The sequence below is a fragment of the Magnolia sinica genome, chromosome 14 (genome assembly GCF_029962835.1).
Source record: "Magnolia sinica isolate HGM2019 chromosome 14, MsV1, whole genome shotgun sequence".
In the NCBI taxonomy this organism is placed as follows: Eukaryota; Viridiplantae; Streptophyta; class Magnoliopsida; order Magnoliales; family Magnoliaceae; genus Magnolia; species Magnolia sinica.
This window is the reverse complement of record NC_080586.1, coordinates 73,491,494-73,505,951: the sequence shown is the minus strand read 5'-3', so window position 1 is coordinate 73,505,951 and position 14,458 is coordinate 73,491,494. Positions and strand designations below refer to the sequence as shown.

Below are 14,458 nucleotides of genomic sequence, written 5' to 3'. Positions count from 1 at the left end.
ACTCCACATGATCGTTTTTGGCTATTTGTGAGAAACTCGCAGTTATTAGGCAGTTTTTGACCGTTTTGCATATGAGAAAATCAATTGTATGCTAGTCGTTTAGACTAAGTGACTAGTCATTTATGATTGTCAAGCTAGCCACATACAACAGTTACTGCATGGTTCGGTTTAATACTACATGAGTAGCTACACCTAATACTACATTAGTATCTACACCAGCTCTTAAACGGCTAGTTTTAGCCCCTATATAAGGCGGACATATCTCTTTCAAAGACCTCTTACCCACAACACTCTAGCCACCTCACCTCATAACCACTGTTGCACCGCAACTCGCACTCGTCTCACACCAATTCATGTAGTGCGCCACTAGCGCCTATACAGCCATGCTGCCTCACGTGTCCATACCCTGGCACTAAGCTTGAGATTGTGCTGGAGCCCGTACCTAAGTGCGTGTTTTAATATGAAGTCTTGGATCTCCATGGATTCACCAATCAAATAATAAGGTATTAAACACCTTACTTATAAACACAAGATTTTTTTCTCCCCCTTTCAATACGAGACTATTTCCAAAAACTTTTTTTTAACAAACATTATATATATATATATAGAGAGAGAGAGAGAGGGAGAGAGAGAGAGAGAGAGAGAGAGAGAGAGAGAGAGAGAGAGAGAGTCATGCTCCCCTGCGCACCTACGCACATGCGCACCTTTGCACACGTGTCATGGGTGTCTAATCTGAACGGTCCATGTGATGCAGAATCCCATGAAACCCCATGTGACAAATTTTCACCCTGATCTAAAATTCTGGTGGGCCATAGCAAAGAGAAATGCAAATCAAGGGAGGAAACTGTTTTCATTTTTCATGGGCCATCAAAGTTTTAGATCAAAGTAAAACTTGGGCCCGGGGGGTTTCACGAGGTGCTGCTTCACATGAACTTTTCAGATTTTGGATCCACATCATGCATGATGGGTTCTCAAAAAAGTTCGTATGTAGTACGTACAAACTAGTTCGCAGGTGAGCATTTCCGTGTGTGTGTGTGTGTGTGTGTGTGTGTGTGTGTGTGTATATATAATTTAATCAAATAATTTTCATAAACATCACCCAATATGTATCGATGTCCCCCATAAAGGATATGGGTGTATAGGCTCCCAGTCAGCCCAAAACAGCTGGATGTGGGACGATATGATGTCATGTGTAATTAGAGGTGTACATGAATTGAGTCGAGTTTGTGCCAAGCTCGACTCGGCTCGGGCACTAGCTGACCCAGCTTGAACTCGACTCGGCTCGGTCTTTGAGCCCGATTGGTCAGCTTGGCTCAGTTCAGTCAGCAGCTCGGGCTAGTTCGACTTGAGTTTGAGCCAAGATCAACTACACATTCAAATTCTCACTGTATGGGTATTTCATCAAACACCTTGTAAGCAATGTCAAAATCAAGAAAAAAATGGTATTTCTTTCATATACATACCTTCCTTGCACCAACTGACACCTCATTGAGTCATTTCATCAAACACTCGACGAGTGACATCCATATCAAAATAACCGAGTTAATGATCTAATTCAATCCGAGTTGGTTCGAGTTGAGGTTCGATCCGAGTCGAGTTGAGCTCGGGCAAGCTCAAACTCGGCTCGAAAGTTTTTCGAGCTCCAAAAACCAGCTCGACTCAGATCGAATCTAATTTCGAGCCAAGGTGAGCCGAGCTTTTTTGAGTCGAATCGAGCGAGCTGACTGAGCTAACTCGACATGTGTACAGCACTCTTACGTAATGGCATTGGTGGTAAATGAGATGGAAGCAGATTGTAAGCAGCAGTGGCATGACTGGCCCAAGATTTATGGGGCCCACAATGAAGTACGTATTTATCCACTCTGTCAATCTGTTTTCCAGCTCATTGCAGAGCATGAGCCCAAAAGTGATGCAATTCAAAGCTCAAGTGAATCACATCATGGGAATAGTGGGACAATGATGCTCGCCGTTGAAACCTTTCTTGTGCCCGCCGTGATGTTTTGTTTGCCGTCCAACCTGTTTATAAGGTCACACAAACTTGTATGAAGGTAAAACACAAATAGAATCGTGATTCAAAACTTCGTAGCCTCCAAAAAGTTTTCAACGGTGGTCGTTCAATCTCTCATTCTTTCTGTGGTGTAGTCCAGTTGAGCTGTGGATCTGCATTATTTTTGGCCTTGTGCCTTGAAATGAGCTGGGAAAACAGATGGATGGCGGGATAAAACAATACTTCGCCATGGGACCCACAGAGCTTAGGTCACGTTGTGCGGGTGCGGCAGGCGACGCGCTTCCGCACGAGACAGGACGCGACACATCCATTTCAAAGTAGGAGTCGGGGTCCGACTCGTCCGATCTGGTTCCGTTACCACGAATCACCCCGACTCAGGCGTTCCGAGTCGCCGAGTCCAAAAATAAAAAATAAAAAAATCTCAAAATAATCCATTCCACCATCCAATTTCGGTTGGAAAATGTCGAAGGCTCTCTCAATCGCACCGCCACCCATATTCTTCTATTGCCATCGGAGGATTTGGAGTAGTAGGCCATCCCTTTTGTCATTTGGGCACCTTCATCATCTTCCTATTCCTATCAGAACATGTCTCATTTCAGCCGTTGGATCCGAGGCCACAGCATCTGCCTGGAGTGCGGAGGAAGGCCCCTCTCAGGACCTGCTCTCCTTAGACCTCCAACCCATCTCCAGCGAAGGCCAGTTCGATCGAATCATTGCAGAGGCTCAGCAGCTTGAGGAATCAGTTATCATTGTTTGGTTCGTTCCTCTTTCCTACTTGTATACAATTGCCCATCGTTCCCTGCTCAGATTTTCTCTACTAGTTTTATTTATTTTTTTATTATTATTTTTTTAATTCACAACAACAACAATAATCAGTTATCATTGTCTGGTTCGTTCCTCTTTCCTACTTGTATCCAATCACCCATTGTTCCCTGCTCGGATTTAGCTACTAGTTTATTTTTATTTTTATTTTTTATTTAAATTATAAAAAAAAAAATCACGACTACAACAACAACAATGATAATCAGTTATCTTTGTCTGATTTGTTCCTCTTTCCTATTTGTATCCAATTGCCCATCGTTCCTACTCGGAGTTAGGCTACTGGTTTTTTTAAATCACTGCAAAAACAATTATGGTTTTTCAACAACAACAATAACGACAATAGTTATGGTAATTTTTCAATAGCAATAACAATTACAATAATGTTTCAACATCAATAACAATTATAATAATGTTTCAAGTTTCAACAACGATAACAACAGTAGTAATTTTTCAACAACAACAACAATATTTTTGTTTATTAAAGTCCATTTGTATTCAAATTCTGGAATTGCAAGGTGGGTCCACTCCTAAACAAGGTAAGTGTCTCCATTAACATTGCTTGGTGTAAAAATGAGGCTGGTCCACTCATCATTACACAGGTCTCCACTGTTTCATATATTGAGGCCCCACCTACTAGGTGGACCAGCCTTATTTTTGCACCAGGCGATCTTCATGGTGCGGCCCGCCTTTTTTTTCTTTTCTTTCTCTTGCACTGGGTAATCTTCCTGTTTTAGCCCAAGAGATGGTGTTTCTCAAATCCTGCTCCCCAATAGTTGGGAGTGTATTAAGATTGTTAATAATCTTTTACGTCCTGGAGTTATGCTGCAGCCTCTGCATAAATAGTCCTCAATCCCAATTGGACCAGAAAACAGGATCTGCGTGTTCCAGTAGAGTCTCCAATCACTTCCCGAATATTTGCAGGGCCCAGTTTTTCCAAAGGAAGCTCCATCGAAGCATAGATTGGGAAATGCCCCTGCTCTTATTATATGTTATAGCCCATCCAACGATTGGCGGAATGATAGCTTTACAATTTGATTTCACACTCGCCACATTATCTTGAAATACTCTTATTTCTTGCCAGCCAGATGTCCCAATGAACAGCTGACCCACCTTTTACACTGCTCAGATGTCATACAAAAATGACGCATTGGCACTCTGCATGCAATGCATGTAAATTTCACATGCAAAGTATTTTAGGAAATCCTCTCTTTTGAAATGAATGCTGCTCTTCCTGTAGCTTACTTGAGCTGGGTGCTGAAGTAATGGTTTGTCCGAATGTGTAGGATGGCAGGATGGTGCAGAAAATGTATATATTTGAAACCCAAGTTGGAGAAATTGGCTGTTGACTATTATCCAAGGTTTGAACAACTTTATCCTACAACAGTCAACTATTTAACTTCCCATCTGCTCATCGGTTGAGATCCTTTTTTAATTAACACTTCAAAATGGGTTTTGAATCCTTGCTTGTTGAGATTGATGTTTTAAATGGTTGCACTAGCTGACCACCTGTGCACACTTGGGTAACAATGGCTTCAAATGCCGAACATTTTCCTGTTGCTCTGCACTTCTCTTGTAGGGACAACAGTAATTTCTGCTCTTGAGTGTGTGTAAGTTATGGTTAAATTGGTGCTGATGTTTGAGAACTTCCGTAATTTATGTTTTGTTGTAGAATCCGCTTCTACTGTATTGACGTCAACACAGTCCCACAGAGGCTTGTGAATCGTGCAGGAATTACGGTAAGTTTTTCTTAGTTTCAAAAATCTTGCTTATACTCTCTTGTTTCTCGTAGGTTTGTATGACAGAATGGAAGTATGTGTTGCTATCTTTCCTCTTCTCTTTCACATTTCAAACGTTTTCGTGAACTTGGTTTCTAAAGGATCAAAAGGGAATACTCTTGTCGGGTCGGAAGCATAGGAATCAACAGTTTAGGCTTCATTTGGGTAAGGGATCCTGAATTTTTTTTTACGATTTTGGTAGGCCCCATACCCTCTACGTCAGATTTTGGTCATAGAAGCAAAACTTTCTTCCACTTAATCACAATTTCCAAACATTTTATGTCAATTAAAAACTTTCAAAATTGTGATTAAGTAGAAGCGACTGTTGCTTCTACAAAGTGAATCTGATCAGGAGGGTATGATCTGCCAAAGTCAGGGTTACGTTTAATCCTGATTTTGTAGAATCCTCAACCCAAACGGCATCTTATCAACATGGTATCCAAAAAGGGTTACATAACAGTTGTAGTGGTGGTTATGTAGCGGTAACAGTCGGAGTCGTTATGCGATACAGTGCTATAACAACCGTTTTGAAAAAGAATGGGCCATAATGGGCCGATACATTTTCTTCCTTTTTAAAAAAAATATATTTTTTAACCATTACAGGGACATAACGGCCGTTAAGGCTCGTAATGTAATAGCCATAAGGCTGGCCATTACAGTTACCATTACCATTATTGAATAGCTTGCTTATCAAAGCAGAAGAAGAGTTTAAAAGGCTCGTAAGTAGTTGGAAAGATTTTTTTCCGTGAATGATTTTTTTTTTTTGAAAGGAAAGGATGATTTTATTTGAAAGGCGCTGATATAGCTCTCAATCCATACAACCCAATCAAGCAAAAAGAAGATTACAATCCTTCAAAATAACAATACAAGAGGCTCATTCAGCCACATAGGATTTTGCACTTCGAACAGCATGAGAGCTGGAGTTGCTTATATTGTTAAAACATCTCCCGTTCCTTTTCCCCCACATGGTCCATAACACATCCATTAACGCCAATCTCCACTCAGCCTGAGCTTTCTTCCTGAAGTTCACCCGATGCGAAGCCATAAACAAACTCACCACCGAGTCTAGCATCACCCACTGCACGCTAAACCAGGTGAGCAGGCTGGCCTAAACCCCATGCGTGGTGGGGCACTGAATGAACAAATAGTCCACTGATTCATCTCTTATGCACAATGCGCATATTGAATAATCATCTCTCTTTTCTGAAGATTGTCAGTAGTCTAGACCTTCTTCCTACCTACTAATCATGCGAAGGGTACCACTTTTGGAGGAGCCCCATAATGCCACAACATTGCGGTTGGGACTAGACACTTCCTGCGGATGGTGAACTAGATTGTAGAAAGAATGAGCTGAGAATTTGCACGAACTCTCCTTGCACCATATTGTGCTCTCTTTTCCCTGTCGAAGGAGTGATGAGATGGATTCTCTCAAGAAGCATAACTAGGTCTTCTATTTTTTCGTCAGATAAATTTCAGTAGTAGGGGAAGTGACCCACCACCGAGTTTCCGCTAACCGTCTAACAATTGGCAATGGGAATGTCACTATCCAGGGCAATACACGCCAATCTTGGGAATACATTCTGGATTGGAATTTCACTCGTCCACGCATCCTTCCAAAACCGGATGTTTTCTCCATTTCCAACCAAGAAGCCGATCCCGTTCTTGAACTTGGCTTTCACGCTAGAAACGCCTCTCCAGAAGGGAAGAGTCCCTAGTCCATCACCCCCCTTCCTCACATCCATATTTGGATGCTATTGTCTCTCTCCATAAGGAGTCTTCCTCCATCCTGAACCTCCAACACTACTTTCCCAGAAGCACCAAATTCATTGCCATGCAAGATTAGAGCAAAAAATCACAGTCAGAACATCCTTAGAATGTGAAGGATAAATGTATTGAAGCACATTATTGTGTTGACCTTGCAAAATGCATTAGACTGATGTTTCCATCTCTAGATTGAATAACTGAACGTTATGATTCGTCATCAGGCCATAAAGGAGATAGAGTGCTTGAAATAAACATGTCTATGGGGTCTTAAGAAGCCATTCCTTCTATGAAGACAGAGACATGCAATAACAACTAGAACAATCTTCGTGACATCATCACTTAAGAGGATTCCAATAAGTTTCCACAACAAATAAATCTTTCATATATTCCTGTGCTCATACTGCAATATGTAAACCCCTATTGATCTTTCCCTAGCTGAAACACTACTCAAGAACAAAACAAGAATATAAAGTGGATAGGAAGACAACTGCTGGATGGTGGAAAACTTGGGCATTCTACTGAAAATAAATAAATTCTGACAGTTTGGAATGGTGCTTGTAAGAGGGATTCAGTTCGCTTACAAATAAATGGATTTATATACATCCTACGTAACCCCAAGATATGTTAGACAATTGTGATTGGATTTAACTTACGGTCAATTGAATTTGAACTACGATTCTTGGAAGAGGCAATTTCTTAATATTGAAAGCTTCTCAATCACATGGATAATGTTGAAATCTTTGAAGATTCCAAGCTCTTAAGAAGGATTTTTTGTCATGTGGAGAAGTAGGTATATTTATGTTTGCGGAGTGCAATGCCCCAAGAGTGGAACATTGATGATAGTTGAAATTGATCTTTAAAAAAAAGTGCAAATTTGAAATTAGAAACAAAAACTTGGTTCATGATGTTGATAGTGGGGTTTTTTTTTTTTCCAAAAGGCGAAGGCATAAATGCAATTTTACAAAAAAATGTAGAATATCTACAAGAAACTTGTATGCAGTGTTCAAAGTATTAGTATCGTTACAAGTTTTGTTGGTACTGCATACAACCATGTGCCCATAAAAATTTTGAAATGGAATTTTTTTTTTAATAAACAGATTTTTGGTGATATCGATACATTGGCGATATTATTGAAATATCACCAATACACCGGCAATACGACATCTCGGAAGTCCATAACTTTAACCAAACTTTATATTGTTATAGACTTCTATGGAAATTTGGATATTGTGTCATATTAATATTGCCTTAGATGAAAATATTGGCGAGATCGATCTACTGACGATACTTAGCGATATATCACCGATACCTGTAATTTCTGAGACTACCAGTGATATCGGTATTGCCATGTTGGAGATACGGATAATATTGGGGATATTTCGATAATATCAGGGATGCACCGAACAATGCTTGTATGTAAATAAAACTTGGAATAACATTGACTATACCTTCATTGAAGGAAGAAGGATGAAGGTGGGAATCCACAGAAGCAAAGCCCATGGATCTCTCTTGGAGCCTCCAAGCCCAAAGCCCTCGCAATTTTCTTTCTAATCACCTCTTCTTATTTTGGGTCTAGGAAATGAGAACCTTTCTATAGCTAGAAATTTCCGAAAGACGGATAGATTACTTGAGGTTGGGCGATGGCTTTTGATGTTGGATCATCCAATCACCCAAATAGGGGTCAAAGTGGGTCCTATTGCTTGTGTAATGATGGTCCAAAGTTGGCCCAAAATAAGGATCTGATTGGACTGTGGTGTCCACATACAATCTAATGGCCTAGATTAGCAATCAATGCCTTTCGGGGATTTATATATAAACTGTATTCTTGAAAGAGGCCTTTAACCGTGTAGGCCTATAACCCATACTGTTGTGTGTCGATGGGAGCACGAGTGAGAGTTTAACCCCTTTCTTTATCTTTCCTTTATTTAATAGCTTTCCATCTTTATTATGAGTTTTGTAAGATTTGTTTTTTTGGGCAAACTAGGAAGGTCTATGTGGAGCAGTTGGAGTTTATGTACAAAGAAGACTATAAATATGGCCTTACATATGGATCAAAGATACAATGCTTTGAATAACTTGATCAAAGATACATCTCTCTTACAATTGGAGTTATGTGCAAAGAAGGCTATCAATATGGCCTAACCCCTACGGTGTTTGGCCCAATGGGCTTTATGCAATAGCATAGAGAAGTATGTGACCACGTAAGCCATGAGTATGTGATGGCGTAATGCCCTAACGTGTAGATTTCTGATAGTTTGGACTTCAAAAAAATTTCTTCTTCCTTTTTGCCTATAAATAGAAAAAAAAAAACAATTTCCTTACTCTCTTGCTCTCTTACTCTTTCTCTCTTTCCCTAGCACAAATATACAATCTCTTAACTCTTACTTTCTCTCACTCTCTTCCCTAGCACTCATTCTCTCAATCTCTCTTAACTCTCTTACTTTCTCACTCTAATACTCTCATTCTCCCTTAGATCCCTTACTCTCATAGTCTTATATCTCATCTTATCCAATACTACAAGTCTACTAGGCTAACTAGAAAGGCTATCACTCTTTCAAGTTTCAAGAATCAAGGCTTTCACTCTTTCAAGTTACAAGGCCAGAAGTCCCTCTCCAAGGCTAGAAGAGGAGGAAGTATACATTGAAGGAGGAGATGACTTTGATGACGATGATGATGCCAATGATGGTGGAGATGTGCCATAATGGATTAGGGATCAATGTGCATAGCCTATTTTGAATTTGCATAATGTATTTTTACATCAATAAAAATTCTCTTTTGTTTTTTTTTTTTTCCCCCATATTTTTTAGTATATGTATTCAGTTGAGTATTTGTTAGTTGACTTGTTATAGTCTAATAGATGTAATAAATATAACAAAATTTTAATGAAATTGGTAATAAATAAAATCCCTACAATTGTTGTATTTTTACACACACACACACACACCCACACCACGCACACACACACACACATATATATATTTCCATTTTTCATTTATTTTTCAGTTTCTTTTTTATTTTTTTCATAAAAATTATGCGATCATATATGCACATAGCTCCCTTGGTTCGCATGGGATCGCTTATGCCATTTGGCAACATTGGTTAAAACTCTTAAAAGCCCAATTGGAGAGAGAGGGAGGGAGCAAGGTCTTTTGTCACCCTTATGCGTGAAGTTGCAATCTTGAAAAAAATGGAGAATTTGATTATAAGGGTACTTATGGAGATTTCTAATCCCACAACAATGTAGGTATTCGCTCTATTATAAAGGGAGTAGGAAGAAATTTTCTAAAGAAGCTAATGTACGTAGGTAGATGTGTTTTGAAGAGGTAAAATACAAAGGGGAATGTGTTTTGAAGAGGACGAATATGTGGGTCTCTATGGACTAAAGGCTCATCCATTGGCCTATAGGCCCATACATGCACACTGAAATCAAGGGAATGCCCTAGCCATGCATTAAAGGACTAATTAGAGAAAATGTGCTTAATGCATTGATTATTGAAGCTTTAGTTGATGTCATCATGATCTGATGTTGTCATCATCCGAGGGACCCACAACTCCTTGGGTTTTATATATGAAAAAGAATAATAAGAGTTGTTGAGCCCTATTATCGACGAGCCGTTTGGTAGCAGCAAAAGTTTAGTCCTAGACAGCCTGTATAGTTCAGGCTTGTCTTGATCTCGTCTAGTTAGATCGATGCTTTCATGGTTAGGTATGTCTGTTGTTTGTTGAAGATTGTCTAGGTTTGCTAAGGACATGCATGTTTGGTGTTTTTTAATTGCTTTGGATCAAGCCTGTTTAGGACTAGATGCAGATAGATAGCTATTAAGCAAATAATCGAATTGCATTCCATCCACCACCTTGGTCTAGAGTTAAAAGAAAAAAAAAACTTTCTAAATAATGTTTATACACACTTTAATACATTCCATATCACATCATTTAAGACTACCACTTCTCGTTAGCCATGGTAGGAAAAAAATGACAAAAAGAGTATCCTAATTTGGCTGGACACATCTTGTAACTTTGAGATCTTGAATGTGTCTCCATTGATTGCATTTGTTATATAGTATCATCCTATTAAGTAGTATAGTGTGAAATGTAACTTCATAAGTGACAAAACAACATAGAACGTACAAATAAGTTATTTATTAATGATCGTTTGCATTGATGGATCTTAACATAAATCGGGCCCAAAGAAGAGGTCCTTCATTCCTAACTATAGTCTTCTAAGATGCTTCAACTAGTGTTTTGAGTGATTCATATCAAATTGATTATTAAATCATCCATTCATTAATTCCCTCTATCCAACCTTGTTAATGATATGCGTTTCCCTCTTTATTTCCTTTTACTTCTTGTTCGACTAAAAGATTAAGGAGAGAATGGTTTGTAGGTGTTATCTAAGCAATTCCACTGTTGTTGGTCATTTATTTCAGCACACTAATAGAAGAGAGGTACATATTGAGAAAATTTATAATTAAAGCAAATAAAATAATGTGAATGAAGATAATTCTTAACAAAGAAGAAAGGTACATTCTGATCAAGTATATAAACGTGGTTCATTTAAAGGGAAAACCATTTTAAATGTAAATTGGAACAAACGAGGAAAATGCATAAATTAATAAATATGAAGCTACCTTGGCCTTGCTTAGTTGTGTTTGTAACTAAGTTTCACAATTGTGATCCTTCTTCTTCTTCTTCTTCTCTCTCTCTCTCTCTCTCTCTCTCTCTCTCTCTCTCTCTCTCTCTCTCTCCTTCCTATGAATGTGGCTTTGATGACTGCCCCATAGTGGACTTGATTGATTATTCCTCTATTCCAAGTGGTGGCATTCTCAACATAGGATTTAATAAGGAATCATCAATTTATTCAATTCGGAGCTGAATCTATAGAAAACAAGTTGTGATAACTGTTGAGGTCAAAATCTGGACCACCCTCCACTCAATGTTGCAAACCTCCAACGAGCCCTGGTCCTGCACAAAGGGGTGAGCAAAGGAGACCTTGGCTCATTCGATGTCTAAGGCTAAGGAATTTGGGTCTAAGTCGTGTAATGTAGAGAGAGGATGCTAGAGATTGCATACCTGTAGCAATGGGGTCCCCTGGTATTTATACCTGTAGGTAGAGAGGATCGCGTCCGTCAATTTCAGCACGATTTATTCAATCATACAGATACTGTAATCGTGGAGATATTATTCGTAATTTTAGGGTCGTGCGGCAGATTGTGTCTTAAGGGCGCGTATCCTCGGGCGAGATCTTCGGTCACGTCCGCATTTAGGATAGTGCCCAGACTCGGTACTCGGAGCAATATGATCTGAGCTCGGCCTCGTCTTTGTTTAAGCCCGTGACCAAGTACTTGTAGTTGGAGTTCGTCATCAAATCACTGGGGTCGGAGTTCGCTGAATGAAGCTGAGGACAAGGACCGGAGCTTGGCTCAGCCATCCTTCTTCAGATGAAGATGAGGGTTCGGATCGGCCAATCAGGGCTGTAATTCGGAGTCGTGATCCATTAGTGGAGAGCTCGTCTCAGCTAGCCTATAGTCGTAACTCAAGGGTTGGCTCATACTTGACGTGGTGTTCTCATTCTGAGGCCTTATTAACTGATTTGGGTAGCTTAGGCCGACCCTGATTATCCTTGTTCAGATTTCCCTATAACAGAAGCCCCCTACTCTCTTGGTTCGAGTCCGGACTTAGAGAGTAAATGCCTGGGGAAACGGAATGACGTCTCCACGCCTCTGCTCATGATGATGATTGGGATAACCAGGATGCGATCAATGCAACGATTGTGCTTCGGATCCCACGTATTGTATGGCAGCTGTAAATCTTTGGACTGTAGCCTCTAGGCGAAGGACACGTGGCGACGGTTACGATTCGCAATCAGCTGAACGAAGGAAATGATGCCACGTGCCCATAGGGAGGCGAGAGGCTGCTTGCGCCATGAATAGCATTTAATGCTGAGATGACTCGGGCACAGGAGTGCAGGTTCGGACGTATAGCTTCCTTCCACGTGTCCCCTGGTGCCAGTGCCGAGCCGCCTCGGCTTCGTGAACGGCTATTTGCAATGATGACACTGAGTAATGAGGGGGTTATATAAACCCCTTCCCGTTCTCACTCTCACACTTCTCGCTCTCTCGCTTCCCATTTCCTTTGCTCTTTTCTTTCGAATCGCCCTTTGTCGGAAAACGGATTTTCATCACCGGATAAAGGGTTTTCGACTATTGGAGAAGGGATTCTGCTCGGAGGAAGTCGCCGGAGTTGGAAAAATCTCTACCGGAGGAAATCGCCTATAACGCTGTGAGTCTTCCATCACTTAAAAGTTTTTTCCTTACAATTTCGAGCAACTCTGATGAAGTAGAAGAGGTCCGAGGAGCTAATACTAACTCTGGACCAGAGACCACTGCCTCAGGGCTAGGAGACTTTGAAGGTCCTTTTGAGGCCATATCACTTGGCACCTCGGCCCAGGGAACCGCCAGTCAGAGAGCCAAAGGCCGTGGCAAGAGGCCGAAGAAGGCCCTCAGAGACCCCGCGGGGCGGTCGAAGGCAGGCCCTTTGGGAGGTAGGTCGAAACCGTTAGTCCCTGGGGGCTCGATCCTGGTTGAGTCCTAGATGGACCAACTCCGCAAAGACTATCAAATTCCCGACTCGGTGCACATCCGAGCCCTTGCCCTCACGTACTAGGCGGGTTCTCCTGCCGAGGGAGAGATCGCTATCTTCATCTGTGCCCTTAAGTGCGGTCTCTAATTCCCTATCCATCCATTTGTGTGTGAGCTGACCGCACAGCTAGGAGTGGCGCCGGGGCAGCTGGTTCCAAACTCCTGGAGGATCCTCGTCTCTACCTTTATTCTCTGGCATCGGGCGAGGAGTCAGAGGCTGATGTCGGACGAGTTCCTATTTTTGTACATGGCCAAATTCGATTGGTCGGATAAGGCCTGGTACTACTTCTCGGCTAGGCCTTCATGTGTCCGGGCCTGGTAACCCAACTTCCTTCTTCCAACAAGAACTGGAAAGAGAAGTGGTTTTGGGCCTCGGGGGAATGGGAGGCCCCTGCCTCCGAGTTGGGCGGACTGCGGGTTCGGGTCCCCACAAAGTTTGCCAACCCAGGTCGAGTACTCCTTTTCTTTATACTATATACTTGATTCGTCCTTCCATGTTCTAACTCGAGCTCTCTCTTCTTACAACTCAGCCGAAAGGGGCCCCAAAACTCTCTCCTCTCCAAAAGCAGCAGGTCGCCTGAGCTAGGTTACTCGCTGAGAACCAATGCGTCTGGTTCGAACTCATTAACAGGGAGAACTTGGTGTCGTCCGGTTTTTACAGACTCCAGCCCACTCTCTTTGCTTTGGGTAAGCGGGGTAAGGGTCCTCGAAGGTTGTTTTTTGACGTTCAATAGATTTCACTTTAGCCGACTTCTTCTTTGGACAGGAATGGAGGCAGGCGGCTCGAAGAGGAGGAGGTCGTTCGTGCCGTGCCCTCCGATGGACGTAGTCCTCTCATCCGAGCCGAGGACGAAAGTGACTCTGAAGAAGAAGACTTCCTAGGTTGAGCCTATTCCGACTGCAACCATGACCTTCTCGGCTGAGGCTGTGCCTACTGCAGTCCTAACTGAAGCTGTTCCCACCATTACTCCGACCCCTGCTCCCGAAGCACGAGCCCCCGAGGCCCCTATCAGAGTCGAGCCCATCACCATCTCGACGCCGTCTCCAGAGGAGCAAACCCCCGAGGTTCCACCTTCAGTGGTTGCGGGTCCTCCTAGGGTAGTGAGAGAGGTAGTCGGGAAGACTCTTGGTACTGACGCTGCCCCCGCACGATCCGTAGCCCACCACATTGCCGTTGAGGCTGAGCTCTTAGCCGGCCGAACCGCCGCCCTTGTCGGATACGACACCACGCCTGAGGCGGCTGCCCAAGCTTCTGCGGCCAGCGGGGTTGGGGGAGGTTTCGAGCCTGCTCCAGAGACTCTGCCTCTCGGTTATCACATGGCTTTGCTGAACCCTTGGGCGGCCAAGCATGTGCCGGATTCAAGAATAGTCGACACACTCTAACAAAGTCGCATCAAGTTCATGAACGATTACGTAGTGGTCTGTTATCAATCGTTGCCGATGATGATGGA

General features: G+C 42.1%; 1 protein-coding gene across 6 annotated transcripts in view; it reads left to right on the top strand.

The window, feature by feature from the left end:
- The first annotated feature begins 2,374 nt into the window (after nucleotides 1-2,374).
- Nucleotides 2,375-14,458, top strand: part of LOC131226179 (thioredoxin-like 3-2, chloroplastic) — a 29,980-nt gene continuing 17,896 nt past the window's right edge. For 2 of the 6 annotated variants that reach the window (XM_058221930.1, XM_058221932.1), the window contains exons 1-3: nucleotides 2,375-2,764; nucleotides 4,114-4,188; nucleotides 4,500-4,566. In XM_058221930.1, coding sequence (XP_058077913.1) covers nucleotides 2,469-2,764; nucleotides 4,114-4,188; nucleotides 4,500-4,566 — 438 coding nt within the window. In that variant the 5' untranslated portion in view covers nucleotides 2,375-2,468. Of the gene's footprint in view, nucleotides 2,765-4,113; nucleotides 4,189-4,499; nucleotides 4,567-4,706; nucleotides 4,800-14,458 lie in introns of those variants that run through there. The other 4 variants (XM_058221933.1, XM_058221931.1, XM_058221934.1 and 1 more) reach the window with 4 other exon arrangements.